At 45.0% G+C, this 17157-nt stretch overlaps 1 protein-coding gene across 11 annotated transcripts in view; it reads left to right on the forward strand.

Annotated features, from left to right (window-relative positions):
• SIPA1L2 (signal induced proliferation associated 1 like 2) overlaps window positions 1-17157 on the forward strand; it is a 216297-nt gene that overhangs the window by 161593 nt on the left and 37547 nt on the right. For all 11 annotated transcript variants that reach the window (XM_027595907.2, XM_027595918.2, XM_027595915.2 and 8 more), the window contains 4 exons: window positions 10673-10930; window positions 13090-13173; window positions 14675-14775; window positions 15172-15275. In XM_027595907.2, coding sequence (XP_027451708.1) covers window positions 10673-10930; window positions 13090-13173; window positions 14675-14775; window positions 15172-15275 — 547 coding nt within the window. The remainder of the gene's footprint in view (window positions 1-10672; window positions 10931-13089; window positions 13174-14674; window positions 14776-15171; window positions 15276-17157) is intronic.

Genomic DNA, 17157 nt, shown 5'->3' on the forward strand with positions numbered 1-17157 from the left:
TCAGCTCTAAACCATGACATTTTTTTTAGAAAACAGACCGGAGGCATACCACCTTCCTCCCTGGCTAACGTGCAGAATATTGCAAAAGCCCGTCTCTGTTTAATTTCTTACCACTTGCCACCCACCTGACTTTCTGTGGCCTTGTTTCCTATATCTGCTCAGTAGGTTTACAAAATAAAGGTTGAACGAGTTGAAATTCTTCTTGAGAGTAGCCGCCGCATGTCTCGGGAAATATCCAGGATGCTTCTCATTGCCTTCCCAAGTTCTGTCCCGTCTAGTCTCTTTGCTTTCCAAGAATCCCACCAATCACACACAGTGGTACGAGTGCGAAGAAATCAAAGACAGAAACTATTTTCTTAAAAATGAGACTTGGAAATAACCAAAGGCAAGTCCTTTAGACCTTTGAAGCCACAATGTTGTGTGAGTGAAGTGTTTTAAAATAAATTTTAAGCCAGTTCCCAGAAGTTTTCCCACATAGTGAGAATTCTTTCTTCCTTTGGTAGAAATATAGATTTACAAATCTGGTGAGTTATCTGTCTTAGAGGTTGATTACTGCTGTGGAATTAGCCAAAAAGGTTACCGTGTTCTTTTGAGTTAAAAAAAATAACATTTCTCGCCTGTTTATAATTCTGGTCTACTGTTGCTCGGTAGAAATTTCTTTTTTTAGGCTTTTCAAGAGATCTGCTTAATAAAGATGTTAAAGTTATTATGGTTGGTATTTAGAACATATGATTTAGAAGAATACAATTTCCTGAGAAATACTGAATTGTTTTTCAGCTCAAACAAACAAACAAACACTACCATTTAAAAGTTCTGGCTGTTACTTTTCTATCCAAGGACGCATTATCTGTTATCTGCCTTGGTCTGCACATAATGAATTCTTCCTTTGTTTTAAATGCAAATGTTCTTATTGAAGCTGTTCAAGATATTTAGAGATTTTACCTTTGTTTCCTCAGAGTCTCATTAATGTCATTCCCTGAAGGTACAGATTTCTCTCCTGATTAATCTGGAATAACTGTCTTCTGTATTTTTACCTTAGCCCGGATCAGAATTCGCTATTTGCCTGGTGGTGACACTCTGCCTGCCCCCCCACCCCCATTTCTGCAAGTCACGAAGGTTTAAGGCCTTTCGGTTCAGTCTTCCAGTTTGGTGGGAATTTGGATCTGTAGATTTTTAAATCCATATTTCTGTGAGTTTGGGCTGTGACTGTCTAGGCTCCTGATAAAAGTACTTTCTGTTGTCAGGCAGCGTCACATAACAAGAAGTTACCCTCGCAATAACAGCACTTTGCTTTAGACCAAGATGCAAGGATGACACGTCATTTTAAATTTCATGTGTGCTTTTGACTCATTTAAAAAATTAAAATACAAAACTTTTAAATGGAACATCACTCAGTGCCATTTTCCTTGGCACAAGGATCTGCCTCAAGCTACAAGCACATATGTGATTTGTGGCATGGATAATTACCGCCACCTTGTTCACACACCTTGTTCACACAAGTGTTGCAAGCACTTTGACAAGGGGCAAAAAAAAAGACGTTCATTTAAATGGACGTGTGTGTGTGTGTGTGTGTGTGTGTATCTTTAATGCGAGAGCCATAGGACTACAAAAATAGCCAATGCGTTGCAAGATACTTCAATCTTTGTGAGCATCGCAAACGATGCAGTGAAAAATGTTTGGATTCATTTTTGCCGTGTATCAGCTGGATTTTTTCCTGCAGGGTCTCAGTGGGGAATAACTCACCTCCAGCCTGTCTGTTCCCATCAGCAGTAGGACAGGCCTGTCCCCTAATAGACTTACTTCCGGTTGTTCACATATCCGAAGGTGTTTGCTTATGACTCAGAAGCTGCTGGATTAAATGAAGTCTTTAGTTGGGAAAGTATTTCTCACAAGCCACCCCACGGTTTGAAGTCCTGTTCTCCGGTGTCAGGGTGATGGTAATTCAGCTGTCCCTCAGCTTGAAAGGAAGGCAGAGCCGTTTTCCCTTTTCCTTGTGGAGTTCCAGAACACACTGAGCAGGGAGGATCCCTTCGGGAATGCTTATTAACTGATGTCGTGCTGGGGTTGGACCAGGAGCGAAATTCACACAGGCGGGGGAATGAGTGGCAAGAAGCAGTTGGGGAATAGCACTCTTCAAATGGAAATGAGCTTTGAAAGGGAGGAGGGTATTTCCCAAGCAGACATCTCTGTGGCAAAGGTGAAGAAGACTTGGCTGAAGATGCTTCATTAAGCTCTTCCTCGGTTTTGCAAGGGATCCCATTGCCCCCGCTCCTAGCCTTCAAAGGTGACTGACACACTATCAATGTCATTTGAAGGCAAGCACATCAATTTAAAAGGCTGCTATAAAGGCAATAACAACTCATCCGAATTATGCATGAGTTGTTATACAATGTGAGTGATACAGTAAATATGTCCAATAAATGTGGAATTGAAATTCCTTGCTATGGCGTCTCTGTTTCATGTGACTTTTCATACTTTGTTGACATGCCATCCCAGACATATTTTTCTATATAATGCAAAACAGTGGAAATTGTCTCACGTCGTCTTGAGCCTAAATAGTTGTTCTCTCATCATTCTATTGAAGCGTTATGCTCACTTTATAAATTTATTTTAATTTAAGCTATTCTGTAAATCAAAGCTTGACGTTGTTCTGCTTTGCTGCTGGTTGTTAGACCATTCCACTCCCTGAAGTCCATGCACCTAGTTCTAGAAATTGAACTAGGAAGGGAAACTCAGTCTTGTCAAGTTAGCAGGTTGGAGAGAGAGAGAGAGAGAGATCTCTAAAGTAGATGGTGAATTGAAATCTTGACCTAAGTGAGGTTTTTAAAGTAGAGTTCCAACTTATTTGTGTGGACAAAAAAAATCAGTTACATTTGGTATTGTCTTTTTTTTTTTAAGATTTTATTTATTTTTTGAGAGAGAAAGATAATGAGCACAGGGGTAATGGGCAGAGGGAGAGGGAGAAACAGGCTCCCTGATGAGCAAGGAGCCCGACCCCAGGACCCTGGGATCACCACCTGAGCTGAAGGCGGACCGTTAACTGACTGAGCCACCCAGGCGCCCCACCTTTGGTATTGTCTTAGGGGCACCCTCCAGGAATAACTTTCAATGTGAACTGTGAAAGGTTCTGCCTCCTCTGCCCTGTCCCTCCAATGTAGAGTTCAGATGTTTCTCTCCCTCCTTGAAGTAAGAACGTTGCATTACAGAAGGAACAAAAAGGTGCTGGCCTTGTGTTTACTCGTTCAGTCATTTTGTTAACCCTTAACTGGTTTGCGTCCAAACTCTGCAGGGCACTGAGGCTATGCAGGTGGAGAGGACAGACATCATCTTTACTTCCGTGGACTCTTCATTTGTTTACTTGGCATTCTAAAATACAGGTTTCCCATTCAGAAACGGTTTTCTCAAACCATGGCAGCAATTTCTTACTTGATACTAAGTACCTCTGTGCAGAAAATGCTCCACCTTCTGCAGTCAATCATCTAGCTTTGGTGCTGCTACCTTTTTAGCAGTTTGAAATGCTGTAACGCCGCTGACATTGTAACAGGAGCTCAGAGGGTGACGGTGAGCTTGAGGGTGAGCGTTCTGTTAGGCAAATAACAGGTGCTTGTGTGACAAGTATACCATGCTAGGATAATGGGCATTCTCTTTCATGGAAATCCATTCATCAAAAATCGGGCATCAGATAGCTATTGGGAATCTTCTGCTTTTAACTTTGAAGGATGTAATGCAGTGAAAGGTTATTTCTGGTCTCAAGCTTTCTATGAAGAAAAAGGAAGGAGGTTGGCTTCCTGAAGAACTTTCTGAGCCCGTATTTTAAGTTGAGTGGTGTGCTGGGTGTACAGTAGGGGAAGACTCAGTTGTCCCTGTGGCTGTTGAGGAAGGAGAGGGGTGCAAGCTGATGAATTATTCAGTACCAGATAGCCTCACTCCCCATTTAGGATGACACACAACTTTTCAAGTCAAGACCTTTGTTCGAAGGGCTTGGTCAAGTGGGTTTATGGTCTAGATGCGTCTTTTTCTATGTATCGTCTAGATGCCTATTTCTAAATAAATTAAGGAAATATGTAGAAAAGTGGATTAATATTTCATGTAGTACCTATTTCATATATGACACTGACCTAACCTTTACAGTTAAGTTATGCTATGTGGTTATCTCCCTGTTGGAAGCTTTTGATTTTTTTATGCAACAGAAAGAAAGAGTTTGTGATTTAAGTGAATGAGCGTCAATTACCCCTGTCACCTTGTTGGATGATTTGGAAAGAGTCTTTTAGCTCTTAGCAGGCTATTAGCATAACAGACATTAAAATGATTAAAATATCAGTGATTACTTCAATCCCTAGGGCTATAAAAAGGTTCATTACAAAGTGCATAATATAAAAGAAGCAGGTAGTTCATTTGAGGGGATCTATCCGCCTTTCTTCCCAAAGATTCTCTTAGCTCCTTGTGGAAACTCTGACATGATGTGGGCCACATCACTGATTCTTTGATAGTTCTCTTAAGGAGATGGCAAAGTGTTTTGGAAAGAATGCTGAGCTAGCAGTCGGTTCCAGCCGTGAACCTGTCCCTGATTGGTTGTATCGACTTTCCAACCTGTCTGAGCCTTCTTCTCAAGGGGGGAGATTTCCTTTGTACCCCCTCAAACATTTTTGTGACATTGAAAAGCTGTGGTGTGTATGGAAAACCGTGCCATACAAGGTGAGTGGTAGATTGGAAGTCAAGGATAGCATGACAGTATGTTGTAAGGCTTTATGGTCAATTATTGGGTTCAGTTAAAGGTTCTCTGTGATGCAGCCAAGAAAAATAAAACCCATCAGCAGTCTCAGAGTACAGTAAATGCAAGTTACAATTATGGGATTGAGCCCCGGCTGCGAGGTCCATTGTTTACCCGGTGGTGGAGATCCAGCTAACATGTCCAACTGCCTTTTTCTTTTGCTTCTTCCTTTTTCTTTTTTTCATAGAATATAACTTGTTTCTTTCAATCTTCTCAATTTTCTAGGTTTTTGGTTTCATGTTGCCTCTTTCCAAAAGTATTCTCCCTGGTTACCATCCCGTAGAACTCTTCCGCCTTCCTGGTTTTGAAGTGACATAATCTCATGTGTCCTACTTTCATATAAGAAGGAAAGTAACAGGAGCACCTGGGTGGCTCAGTCGGTTAAGCATCTGCCTTCGGCTCAGGTCATGATCCCAGGGTCCTGGGATCGAGCCCCGCATCAGGCTCCCTGCTCAGCGGGGGTCTGCTTCTCCCTCTGCCTGCCGCTCCTCCTGCTTGTGCTCTCTCCCGTTCTCTCTCTCAAATAAATAAACTCTTTAAAAAGAAAAAAAAAAGAAGGGAAGTCACAGGATAATGATGTATTGTTCTATAAGTAAAGGGAATTTTACAGCTCTAAAATTTTCTGCAGTTCTGATTATTATATAAACTTTGCCATTCTATAGTTCCACACATCTACATATTATCTGGGAGGAATGTTCATGAATACTGATGTACCTTTTGCTGTTTAATATTAGCTTCTTCTGTTTTATAAAAGGAAAAAAAAATAGTAGTATCTATTTGTAACTGACTTCTTTCTTGTGAAGCTGGAGCTTCCAAAAGCTTGCATACTTCCTCTGATTTAACGTGGGTCCAAAGAGACAGTGCTGTTTCTTACACGTTGACAGCTCTGGGTTTTGAGCCAAGAGCCCAAACTGTGTCTTCAATGGAGAACACTGTGATTCCTGGGGAGGGATCCTGCTGAGGATGGTCTGGGTGAGCCACCCGTGATGGCCTTGATAGGCTCAAAGGTGGCAGTGAGCCTTCAGAACAGGAACCACAGCCTGGCTAGCAGTGATTCTGCCTTCGAATGCTTGAATGACTGACAGCTAATGGAGGGTTCTTCCAGGAAACTAGAGGTGTCATTTGAAAACCACCGGTCTGTGGGGGCGGAAGCCCATTGAGGACCTTGCAGGGTGTCTCTAAAGTTAGGGATGCATAAGTGCGGTGCTTGGCAGTGCAGACAGGTGCCTGTAACTGTGACCCCTGAGTGAGCACCACCTCCCTGCCTGCCGTGTCCGGAGGCTGGGAAGCAGTAGCAGCTGCCTGCCCTAGGACCCTGCCGGTGGGAAACCACTTCAGGCTGCAGGAAGCAGGGAGAGCGCTGATGAGTGTGGATACAAGGACATAGACGAGTGTCCCTGGTCCAGGAATAAGCCATCCCAGAAAGCCCACGGTGCTAAGTTCAGAAGGACAAGGAGTAGCATTCTGCAGAGTAAAGCAGTAAAATATAAGATGCTCTGAGGGCTCCAACTATTGGAACTGCTTATCAGTTTCACAGTTTTGTAATACTTGTCAGTTTCGCAGTTTTGTAATACCGCATGTTCAGTGAGCACACGTTTTATGACCACTTTGGTCCAGAGAATGTTTTTGCCTTCCTTCTAATACTACAGAGCAGTGTTAGACCCAGAGAAGTTCCTGGCTAGACAAGCAATGTTAACAGTTATATGTATTTTTAACCCCGAAGCGGAGTGTGTATTGATCTCTACCTGGCATGTTAATTAGAAGCATAAATAGGTGACATGCACATTTGTTATTGCGCAAAGAGGAAATCAGTATGCTCACATGTAAGCGACCCCCACAGCCGTCTCTAACATCGTCCAGTGTCTTTGTTGGCAGGCAACCTGTGAAAAGTGTGCCAGAAGCTAGAAATGCAGTTCACGTTCGTGGACTTGATGTGGTGTATGTCGAAAGGAAGCCGAGGGCATTTCTCCGTGAGGTCTGAATTTGTAACTAATGCAAGGAAGCTAAAAGCTTGTCTTTTCTTAAAAACAACAACAACAACAACAACCTGTTTCAGTTACACACAAGATTAGCAGTTCACTTTGGGGGGAAATGTCTTTTTGTGCTAGGTTTTTTTGCATTTCGTCTTTGGGTTTCAGTTGGTCTTTACCTGGTGGTCAGAAATCCTTGCTGTGTGCCGTTTCAGGGCTTGATGCTTCAGAGGAGCGGAGAGATCTCGCCTGGCATCCTATGCTGGAACTAGCCACAGAGACAAGAGGAGTGTGTGCGGGGACAGGGATAGGGACAGGTGCAGAGGAGGAGGAGTTTCTCGTACTCACTGCAGCAGGAGGACCTCTGCTGTAGGCTAATTGGCAACCTTATTTTAGACCTCTTCCTATTTCCCTGAAACTTGGTTGAATCTTCTGTCTGTGTCCTTCCAGACATTTCTTAGAACAGAACTATGTTTGACTAGGTTTGATGGTATGTTAAAATTAGTGGTATTTATTTGATGGTTTAGTCCTAGAAGTAAACAAAGCAGAAACCTAGCTTATAAGAGTAGTTGCCATAAAAGTGTCACATACTCACAAAATTAATTTTGATTTTCAAATAAAGCCATTCTTTCAAAAATAGCTGTTCTTTATTAGGGCAAAAGAATTCCAGTTTTTAGTATTAAGAAGATCATTCACAGATGACTTTGTGCAAAAGGTTGGAAATGAAATAATTCCACCCTGAATCTCCCCTCAACCTCATGCGTTTGCACACGTTTTTGTCAGCACTCTCTAAAATATTAGTCATGATTATGCATTTATATAATGTTTTTCCTCAAAGATTCAAGCTAAATTACAACGTCTTATTAAAGGCTACAATTGATGAGCATGAATTAAATATTCCACACGCCTCAGCCATCTGTCTTCTCTTTGCTTTCTCTTCCTTTTAAGCCTAGTCCAGTAAACTAGGAACCCAAAAAGGCACTGGAGATACACGTTGCCCTTTGGTCCACAAGATTCAAGGTTCATGTTCCTTTCATTCAAATATAACTCCAAGACCCTTCACTTGGATAGGTCTCTGCCTTTAAGGATTCCCTGACCTGTACTCTTCGGGCACCTGCAGCCTTTGAGACCAAAGCCCGGGGTTCGCCTGACTATCCAGTGACTTGCTTAGAGCACTGAATAGGGTGGAAGACAAGAGCAGGTTTTCTTGATATTTTGATATTACTGTCATATCCCACATCTATGATTTCTAATTAGGTTGTTGGTCGAATGGATGAATCCGTAGTCCCAGGGGACGTGTCATCTAGTTAAAGAGAAAAATACTTGGAAACAGTATAAGTCTATGAGTAAATGTTGTAGAGCCTTGGAATTTTATAAAATAATAATAATAATAATAGTCATGCAATCCAGTGTAAATCTGGGCTTATCAGAGTTGACCAATCATTTAACTAACGCATTCAGGAAATCCAGGGTAATTTCACCTTGCCTAGGTAGGAGATGAATTTTGCTTTGAGGGAAGAAAAGTTAAAATAAAAGATGAAGTAACGTTTACTAAAACAGGCGTGAGTGTCTCTTTCGGATGGTTTATTCAGTCTCCGCTTCTCTTCTCAGAGGGTAGCACCAGCCATCCATTTGGTTTCCCAAGCCCAAAAGCAGGCCATTGTTATATTCCTACCTGTTTCTTCATCCCAAGCTCCAACGACTGTTGATTTGATGGGTGAGAAGTAACTTTGATCCAGTGATGCTGCTGAGAAGAATGAAGCTGTTCTGTGCCCTGACCCTTTGTGTGAGGCCGGCCCCCCTTCCCTATCTCCTGTCCCCCCAGAAACTCAGGATCTCCTCTGTAACCCAAGAGTTCGAGTTCCACATGATGTCTGAAAAAGACCTTATTGAGGTATGACTGACATAACTGTGTATACAGTATAATGCACACAGCTTAGTGAGTCTGGAGATAAGTATACAGCCATGGAACCCTCACCATAATCAACACCATCACCTCCAAAAGTTTCATTCCATCCTACGTACGTAAGTATGTATGTCTTGACATAGACTTTTCTCCACTCAATGCACTGGGCACTGTGTGGACCTTTTAATCTGGTTTTACCTATCTTTTAGTTATGGAGATTTTCCTGTATGGCTTCTTAATAATTTCCTCCCCATCTTTTGCCCCCTCTTCTCTTTCTGGTACCTCTGTTAGGTAGACATTAGACTTCTTGGATCGAACTTTAATTTTGTATGCTTGCTCTCCTCTAATGTTTTGGGAGAGTTCCTCAGTTTACCTTAGTCTTAGTAGACTTTTTTTATTTTGAATTTTAGCTATCATGTTTTTAAATTTCAAAAGTTTTCTTATTCTCTAAGGATATGGTTGGTTGGTGAGCCTCACTGCAGGGTGATAGGGTGGCTTACGTCTAATTACATCTCCTTGTCTTTTCACCAGAGGAAGATCCTCGTTGGTCTTTGTAGACTGATCAGCATTCTGAAGTTGGGTTTGAAGGAAGGGGAAATGACTCTGGGTCTCATTTTCCAGTGAGATTTTCACTTAACCTTTTGTTTTCAGCCATGCTCTCCTCTGTGCCTGGAGTCTGGATCCTTCAGGTGGAGTTCCTCAGACCATTGCTCCTGCCCCCTAGAGGCAGGGGTCGTTATTGCCTGACTAGACCCTTTTGCCATGTGGTGCTGATGGTGCCCAGGGTCCAACTTTTCTTTGTTCTCTCTTTTCTAAGAGAGAAAGACTTAAGACTCTCTTGTTAAGCCTTCTTTCTCACTTTTGACTCCTGCAGTGCCTGGTGCTTCCCATCCCTGTGCCCCTTCGAGGTTGTGTTAAGGGGAGTGGTCTCGTCTCTCCTTGTTTCCCTCTGCACACCCTTGGGTTTTGCCTTCCATCTGTGATTGCCGTGGTTTAGAGTTTCAACTGTCTCCAGTTTTATAGGTGGTCAAGTTTGTTTCTGTTCCTTGTTCTCCTCATTCTTATATAATGATTTTGAAAAGAGGCCGAAATGTTCCTCTACCATCTTGTGAACGGAAGTCTCCTTTTTAAAGAACCACAACTTACCCTAGTGGATTTCTCAGGGGGTGAATATTAGCAAGTTTCTCTGTGGACTCTGGAACGGAGAGGCACCAGCTCTATGAACATGCTAAACTGGGATGATGTGCCCTGGCACTCAGACTTGAAACTTAGCCTGTCTTCTGTGTCCTTGCCATACCGTGCCATCTGGTTGCACAGGCTGACTTTGGTCAGGTTAATAGTACTATTTGCACTGTGTAATTAATGAGAAACTTGAGAGATGTCTGGCTCAAATCACAGTTTGAGGCTAACAGGTCTTACGTTCCTGACTGGTCACCTAAGCACATGAGAGAGCACTCCAGCAGATGACATTTGGGGAACTGTAACGCTAGTTTAAGAGAGCGACATGGTAACTAAGAACCCTACTTTGACCGGATGGGCACTCAGGTTTCCCCTGGACTGTGAGAGCGTTTACTAATTTTGTTTTTTCACTTTTCTCAGACTCCATAGAAAAGGTGACCTGTGACTAATTCCTAGTTATATAACTGTACTTCTTTTGAATCTGTTCAGATTTCATATGAGGCATTTTTAATCTGTTCAAGTGTATTTATTTCCCCATGTTCAATGTGTATGATTCCATGTATGCGAATTGGATAAAGATATATTCGGGTCTAAGAAGTTTGCAAATGACCCAGAGAGACAGGATATAGGCACGTAATGCCTAAAGCAATATCTGTCGATTAACCAGAGCCACAAGCGTGATACTGGATGCTACTGGTTCCCACTGGGTCATGGAATGAGTCCCTATAAGCCAGGGATGCTCCTGGGGGTGCATGGCTCTCCTCCGTTGTCTGGAAACCATGAGCAGGCATGCTGATGGCTTGGCACTGAGCCTCCCTACTTAACCCGCTCTTCTTGGCCCAACAGAGGGTGTTCAGAGCTCTGCCGGATCCCCATGGTGGAATACAAGCTGGACAGTGAAGGCACCCCGTGTGAGTACAAAACGCCTTTCCGGAGGAACACCACATGGCACCGTGTGCCCACCCCGGCCCTGCAGCCCCTGGCCCGGGCCTCCCCGGTCCCCGGCACACCCGACCGACTGCAGTGTCAGCAGCTGCTACAGCAGGCCCAGGCTGCCATCCCTCGAAGCACCTCCTTCGACCGGAAGCTGCCCGATGGCACCAGGTGAGGCTGCGCCTTTCCTCCGGGACGGCCCTTGCAAAATCCTAGGGTTAGAACTTGACATTACAGGGGGGACCTTCTTATTTAGCTTGTTACTAAGTCAGTTTATTCTGCACCAGTTGGCAGGTGGGGCCATAGGGCAGGCCCCAGATGCGGTGGCGCGTGGGATCTGCCCCACGCCTCACCCAGTGGTGCTGCTCGAACCATGTAGGTCCTACCCCAGACCCACCCTCCCCTAGTCCTCCTGGTCACCTCGCTCCCTCCACCGTCTTGGGCAAGACACCCGAGAAGGGATTCTTCATGAGCCTCTAGGTAAATGCAAGCAGTCTTGAGTATAAATAAAACTGCAAAACCAGTGACTAAATCCCATCATCCTAATGTGTATGGTATTTTAAGAGGTCCCAAGATCATTAGCATGTCCTTGCTTTTTTTTTCTTATTTTAAGCAAACTAAGTTGAAAATTAATTTTTCTTTTTTTTTTTTTTTTTTAAGATTTATCTATTTATTTTAGAGAGAGAGGAGACTGGGGAGATGGGCAAAGGGAGAGAATCTTCAAGCAGACTCCCCACTGAGCAGGGAGCCTGACACGGGGCTTGATCTTACAACTCACGAGTTCATGACCTGAGCCAAAACCAAGAGTGGGACGCTCAACTGGCTGAGCCATTCAGGCACCCCCAAAATTAATTTTTCAATGAGAGAATACACTTGTTTAAAAGTGCATCTGTGGCCTCAGTGGCTGGCGAGAATTTGGGGTACATAACTCGCATTAGGTAGTTTTAAGTGAACAAAACGGTAAATTTGTTTTGTTGTTCATTTCTACTGCTTTTGTTTTCATTTTTTCATAACTTATGGGCCATGGAGACACCATGAGTTTCCTCAAACTGGTTTGCCAGGCTCTCTGGTCTAATAGAGTGTTGGAGGCAAGGGTGCTGAGCCAGGCTGCTTACCTATGTATGCTCACCTCGAGCATCCTCTCCCACCTCCAATTTCTTCGTCTGAACAATAAACTTAGTAATAATAGAGACCTCTGCAGGCCTTATGAAGATGGACTCCATCAGTATTTGCAAACTGCTCAGAACCATTCCTGGCATGTAGTAGGCCTATATAAGTATTGCTGATAGTTGGTAAGATTAAAACATGAGGTCTTTGTCTGCTTTCTCCAGTTTATTCTTTAGAGGTTGAATGCAGAAACAGTGTTCCTTTAATTTGACATTAAATTATCTTGGCTCTGGGTCTCCTTCCTCAGAGGTCCGCTGAGTTTATAAACGCCCCATATTTAAAGAAGGGCACGTGGTAACCCAGGTAGAAGGGAAGGGGTCTGTGGGGTCTGCAAGAGCCTCCCTTATTAAAGTAAGATTTCGGGCGCCTGGGTGGCTCAGTCGTTAAGCGTCTGCCTTCAGCTCAGGTCATGATCCCGGGGTCCTGGGATCGAGCCCCACATCGGGCTCCCTGCTCCGCGAAGAGCCTGCTTCTCCCTCTCCCGCTCCCCCTGCTTGTGTTCCCTCTCTCGCTGTGTCTCTCTCTGTCAAATAAATAAATAAAACCTTTAAAAAAATAAAGTAAAATTTAGTAAATTATAGGGGGAAAAAAAAGACCTGGAGGGTTCTAGCAGCAAAATGGAAACTTGGCAAGCACATCTTTATCAAGTGCATTCTCATGAGTATTACTTATTTTTGTGTGTCTGAAATAAATAGGATTGCATCCAATAGATGTGTGAAAATAAATGGTTTTGACAAATTTAGAGTTCTCTCTCTGCATAGGTTTTAAATACAGGACCAGAACATGCCTTGCATTAAGTTTTCATTGAACAAGTAGTAGTAATGTTTTCATAATTCTGTATTCTGGTGGCTTCTATTGTGGTCCTTCCATACTTCACTGGAGTCATTACTGTGCTTTAAAATCTTCAGATGGTGAAGGCTTATTCCTGCTACATCTCTTTCCTGTAATAAACTGCCAACCATGAGCCACTCGATGACTCTGGCATCACCCATTCTTGGTCTCTTTGTCCACAGTTCATTCTGTTTCACTCTGCGATGTGTATTTCTTCCTTTTCTTTGTCATTGTAAAATGAATTCATTGGTGAAACGAAACGGGCCAGGTCCCAATGTCAGCGCCCCGCAGATACCTCGGTGCCCTGTTAATAATTCTAGTCACCATTTCAGAAGTTCACCCAGCAACCAGTCATCCTCCAGCGACCCCGGGCCTGGCGGCAGCGGACCCTGGAGACCACAAGCGGCGTATGACGGGTACTACTCAGTCTTCCCTCATTGCTGGCCCCTGGGAGGGACCTGGTCAGGGACTCGCACAGAAGCATTGACTGTGTGCCTGCTATGTACGAGGCCATTTGGGGGATGTAAAAATGCCAGACAGGCTTTTAATAAGTCACTTGTCCAGGCCCGAACGCTCATCATTTCTATGTAAGTGGAGCTCATTTGTGCATATTCGGAACTTGCCTGTTTTCTCATTTTAATTAGGAAAGTCTTTGTGAAAATGAAGGATGTGGGGACTCTACAGGCAGTAGCCCTTGGCAGTCTTCGCCTCGCTTAAATTGCCCTTGAGGAGTAAATTCCCAGCCTCTCTGGGAAATGCGTCTTCTCCGAAACACAGCCCCAAGTTGGAGAAGCAGCTTTAGCATTTGGCAGTCTTTTCCTGCCTCCTGTTTGAGAACAGTACAAGGGCACCTCACACATCGGGCTGAGGACTGTCCCTTGGAGTGTGTGCGCGAGTGTCGCCTCCAAGGGCTGGCAGGTCAGGTAGCCCCGAGGATTCCTGGGGACACACAGATGCTGAATTGACAGCTGCAGAAACTCAGGGGAAACATTCACAATTCACGGGAGGAAAAGGTGCTCCTGGCAACATCGTTTGCCTGTATTGCTCTTAATTGAATCTGGAGATGAGAGAATGGCCAGGTCAGACGAGAAGGGTCTCCCTGGGGGAACAGCGGCTTTCTGTTACTGCTCTCACAGGTGCAGAGGGAAACATCTCTCCCTGAAACCCACTGCCTTCTGGTCTGGGCTTAGAAGTAGATGTTGGCAGTCAGAGTTACATGTGTTCCCTACCTTAGGTAATAGATGGAGTTCTTGAACTTAAAGAGATTTTTCTCAATCGAGTTGCATTTGAAAAGTAGAGGGGATTTTTTTTTTTTTTTTAATCAGTGGAAAAGCCATTTCTGGCTTTTTCTGCAAACCGGGATCTGTCACAGAATCCTATAAGTAAGAAATCACTTGGTAGCAGGAAGAACATTCCTGGGATTTCTTTCTTTTGTAAGATTTTATTGTCATCTGTGGGGTTTTCCTAAAAGAGTCCACCTAGAGGTAGTCTCGAGCCGGTCCATCTTACTTTCTTTTCCTTAAAAAAGTTGACGTGAAGTATCAGCGCCTTGTACTCTCAGCACAAGAGAAAACAAAACGAAACGAAACAAAAGCAATGAGCCCCTCCTCGGCTTCTTGGGGACAGCTTCTCTGACCCTGGACAGTCCTCCAGCCTCCTGGCTTCGGCAGCCCTTTTGTGTCTGTAAATGGCGGTCATCCAGGTGCCTCTGTTGAGCCAGTGGGGAAACGAGAGTCCCCGAGTCCAGGTGCTTGAAGCTTCTCTGGCAGGGCTGGGCCGGCAGACAGCGGCGTTTCCAGTTGCTAGAAGCAGCCTCTGGGGGGTTTTCCCGGGATGGGCCGTGTGGGAGCAGCACGCACGGCGGGTGTGCGAGGGGGGACCTGGCCAGCAGGTCACTCAGCTCTGTGCTCTTTGCAGATGCCACTCTCCTCTGCTGCTCGAGCACCAGGGCGCGGGCCCTTTGGAGTGTGAAGGAGCCAGGGAGCGGGAGGACAGCCTGGAAGGAAGCAGGCACCTGGGTAATGAGACATGTGGCTGGTCAACTGGCCAGCCCTTCCGTTCTGCTCCCTCTTTTCTCCCATCCCTTGTCCATTCATTCATTCATTCATTCGTGCGTTCATCCCATGGGTGAGCACCATCCTGTGACAATGCCCATGTGGTCGGCTGGGTCTCCCAGTGTCGCAGGGGACACGGTCATTGGCCACGGTACTTGTGGTGCCCACGGAAATGGAACATTAGCTTTATGGTAGTTGTTCCATGGACTCTTATTAGAGTCTGGGGAGACCAGAAAGTTCCAGGACCACAGTCCTGTTCATTTCTACCAGACCATTTTGTTGTCCTGCTTCTGTGTTTGCTTTGCTCTTTTGGTAACACTAGAAATTAGATATTCAACTCTTCTCTTCTTTATGTGACAGAAACCAAATGGCATGGCCCGCCCTCCAAGGTCCTGAGTTCCTACAAAGAAAGAGCCCTGCCGAAGGATGGAAGTTGCAAGGACTCCCCCAATAAGCTTTCCCACGTAAGTCCTTCATTCGCGGGCTGACCTCTCGCACAGCCGTCCCGAGGCATCTCAGCACACAGCGTTAGCGGTTCTGCCAGGGACTCTCAGTGGGGGCGAGGTAAAAATGAATAAAGAAGGTAAGTTCCTTTTTTCTCCTCTCCTTGGTTTATAAAGAACCCTAAAGAAAGGTCACACAGTAAATTACTGGCAAAGCCAAGATTCTTTCCTCAGCCTTTTTGATCCCTGATGCCCGGTGTAATAGTTACTAAATCACAATCCTGTTTTTATCTGTGAACTATTCACCTCCTTGTGGGCATTAGCTAGTGGGCATGGCCAGAAACTGTGAAGCGGCGTGTGTGGTCGGAGCGGCTCTGCGCATAGCCGGCCACTTGCTGTGCAGTTCCGGATGGTTCCCGGTAACGCCAGCGGCTGCTAACTAACCTGCGGGCAGTGCTCCCACCACACCCAGCACGTGGCTCTCGGTCATTTGCACGTGGTGTTTCATTTGCTGTTCATTTCCTCTTCACCCGCTGGGTGAGCCTTACAGGCCACCATCGCTCGATGAAGCAGAACTTTCTGTCGAACGTGAAAACATGAATTGTGGGTCATTGCCACATAAAGCCGACATTTTACTTTGATTTATTTTAAAGATTTTATGTATTTATTTGAGAGAGAGAGCGGGGGAGCACAGAGGGAGAGTGAGAAGGAGAAGTAGGCTCCCCGCCGAGCAGGGAGCCCAATGCGGGACTCCATCCCAGGACCCTGGGATCACGACCTGAGCCGAAGGCAGACGCTTCACCAACTGAGCCACCCAGGCGCCCTAAAGCCAACATTTTAAAGTAACTTAGTTTTGAAAACTTGCAGGTGAAGAAATTTTACCATTTCCTGACTTAGTTGCTTTTTCCCTCTTCCTTCAGGAGTCCTTGGCGAGCTTTACGCAGGGTGGGGGCGGGGCTCGGGAACACATGTGACATTTCTTCCCTTAGCGCTGTCAGGACTTTGTTTTGGGTTCAGCCTAACAGTATGCGTAGAATTCCACCTTCACAAATCTCTAACGGTGGTTTAAACAAAGGAAGGCAGGGGTAGGAGTAGACCCGAAGAGTATCAGTGTGCTGAAAAGGTCAAGGGCAGGTGGGTGTGTGTGAGGAGCTGGTGGGGTGGCATGAAGGAGAAAAGCCAAGCCACTTTACGGTAGATCTGGGCACGGACTTGTCTTCATGATTCCACCCTTCGCTGGTGCTTCAGGCCTTGTTGGGTGTTCCCAGGCTATGCAGAGGAGCCATGTCTGTAGGGGCGCCTCAGTCACATGGGGACGTCTTTTCTCTTCCAGGGACCGCAAAGAGAGCCCCTGCGCACTAGCACCTGGGGCACCTGGTGACGGGCTCTCTCAGAGAAGTCACTTACACTTACATTGCGCTTTGCAGCTGCAGGACATTACAGTGTATTATCTTGCTGGGTCCACATACTCATCATCCGAGCTCAGTGTTAGGAGCACGGAGAGGGGCTAAGTGATGGGACAATATCATGCTGCTGTGATTCAAACCCGAGTCATCCGCCCACACCCAGGGCTGGCACCGTAATTTGTCACAGGAGAATTTTCTTGGTGAAAGGCTTTATGTAATTTTCCATGTGCTTTCCCAGTCTGTATAACATGTGTTGATTATTTTCTGGTTAGTGACACCGTGGTAATACTTCCGTGCTGTGGGCACGAATAATTGAACAGAGGCTTGGGCTTGAGAAGATCCATTTAACTTAAAATGAATTGTGAGAGGAATTATGAATCTGGGACTTCTGCATCAAATCAGATTTTTTTTTTTTTTTTAAGCGAATTCTCTCCTTGCCTCACGTTGAAGAGCGAGTAGAAAGGGTTCAGGGGCGATCATCTGGTCTGTAGCTTTGT

The sequence above is a fragment of the Zalophus californianus genome, chromosome 15 (assembly GCF_009762305.2).
Source record: "Zalophus californianus isolate mZalCal1 chromosome 15, mZalCal1.pri.v2, whole genome shotgun sequence".
Lineage (NCBI taxonomy): Eukaryota > Metazoa > Chordata > Mammalia > Carnivora > Otariidae > Zalophus > Zalophus californianus.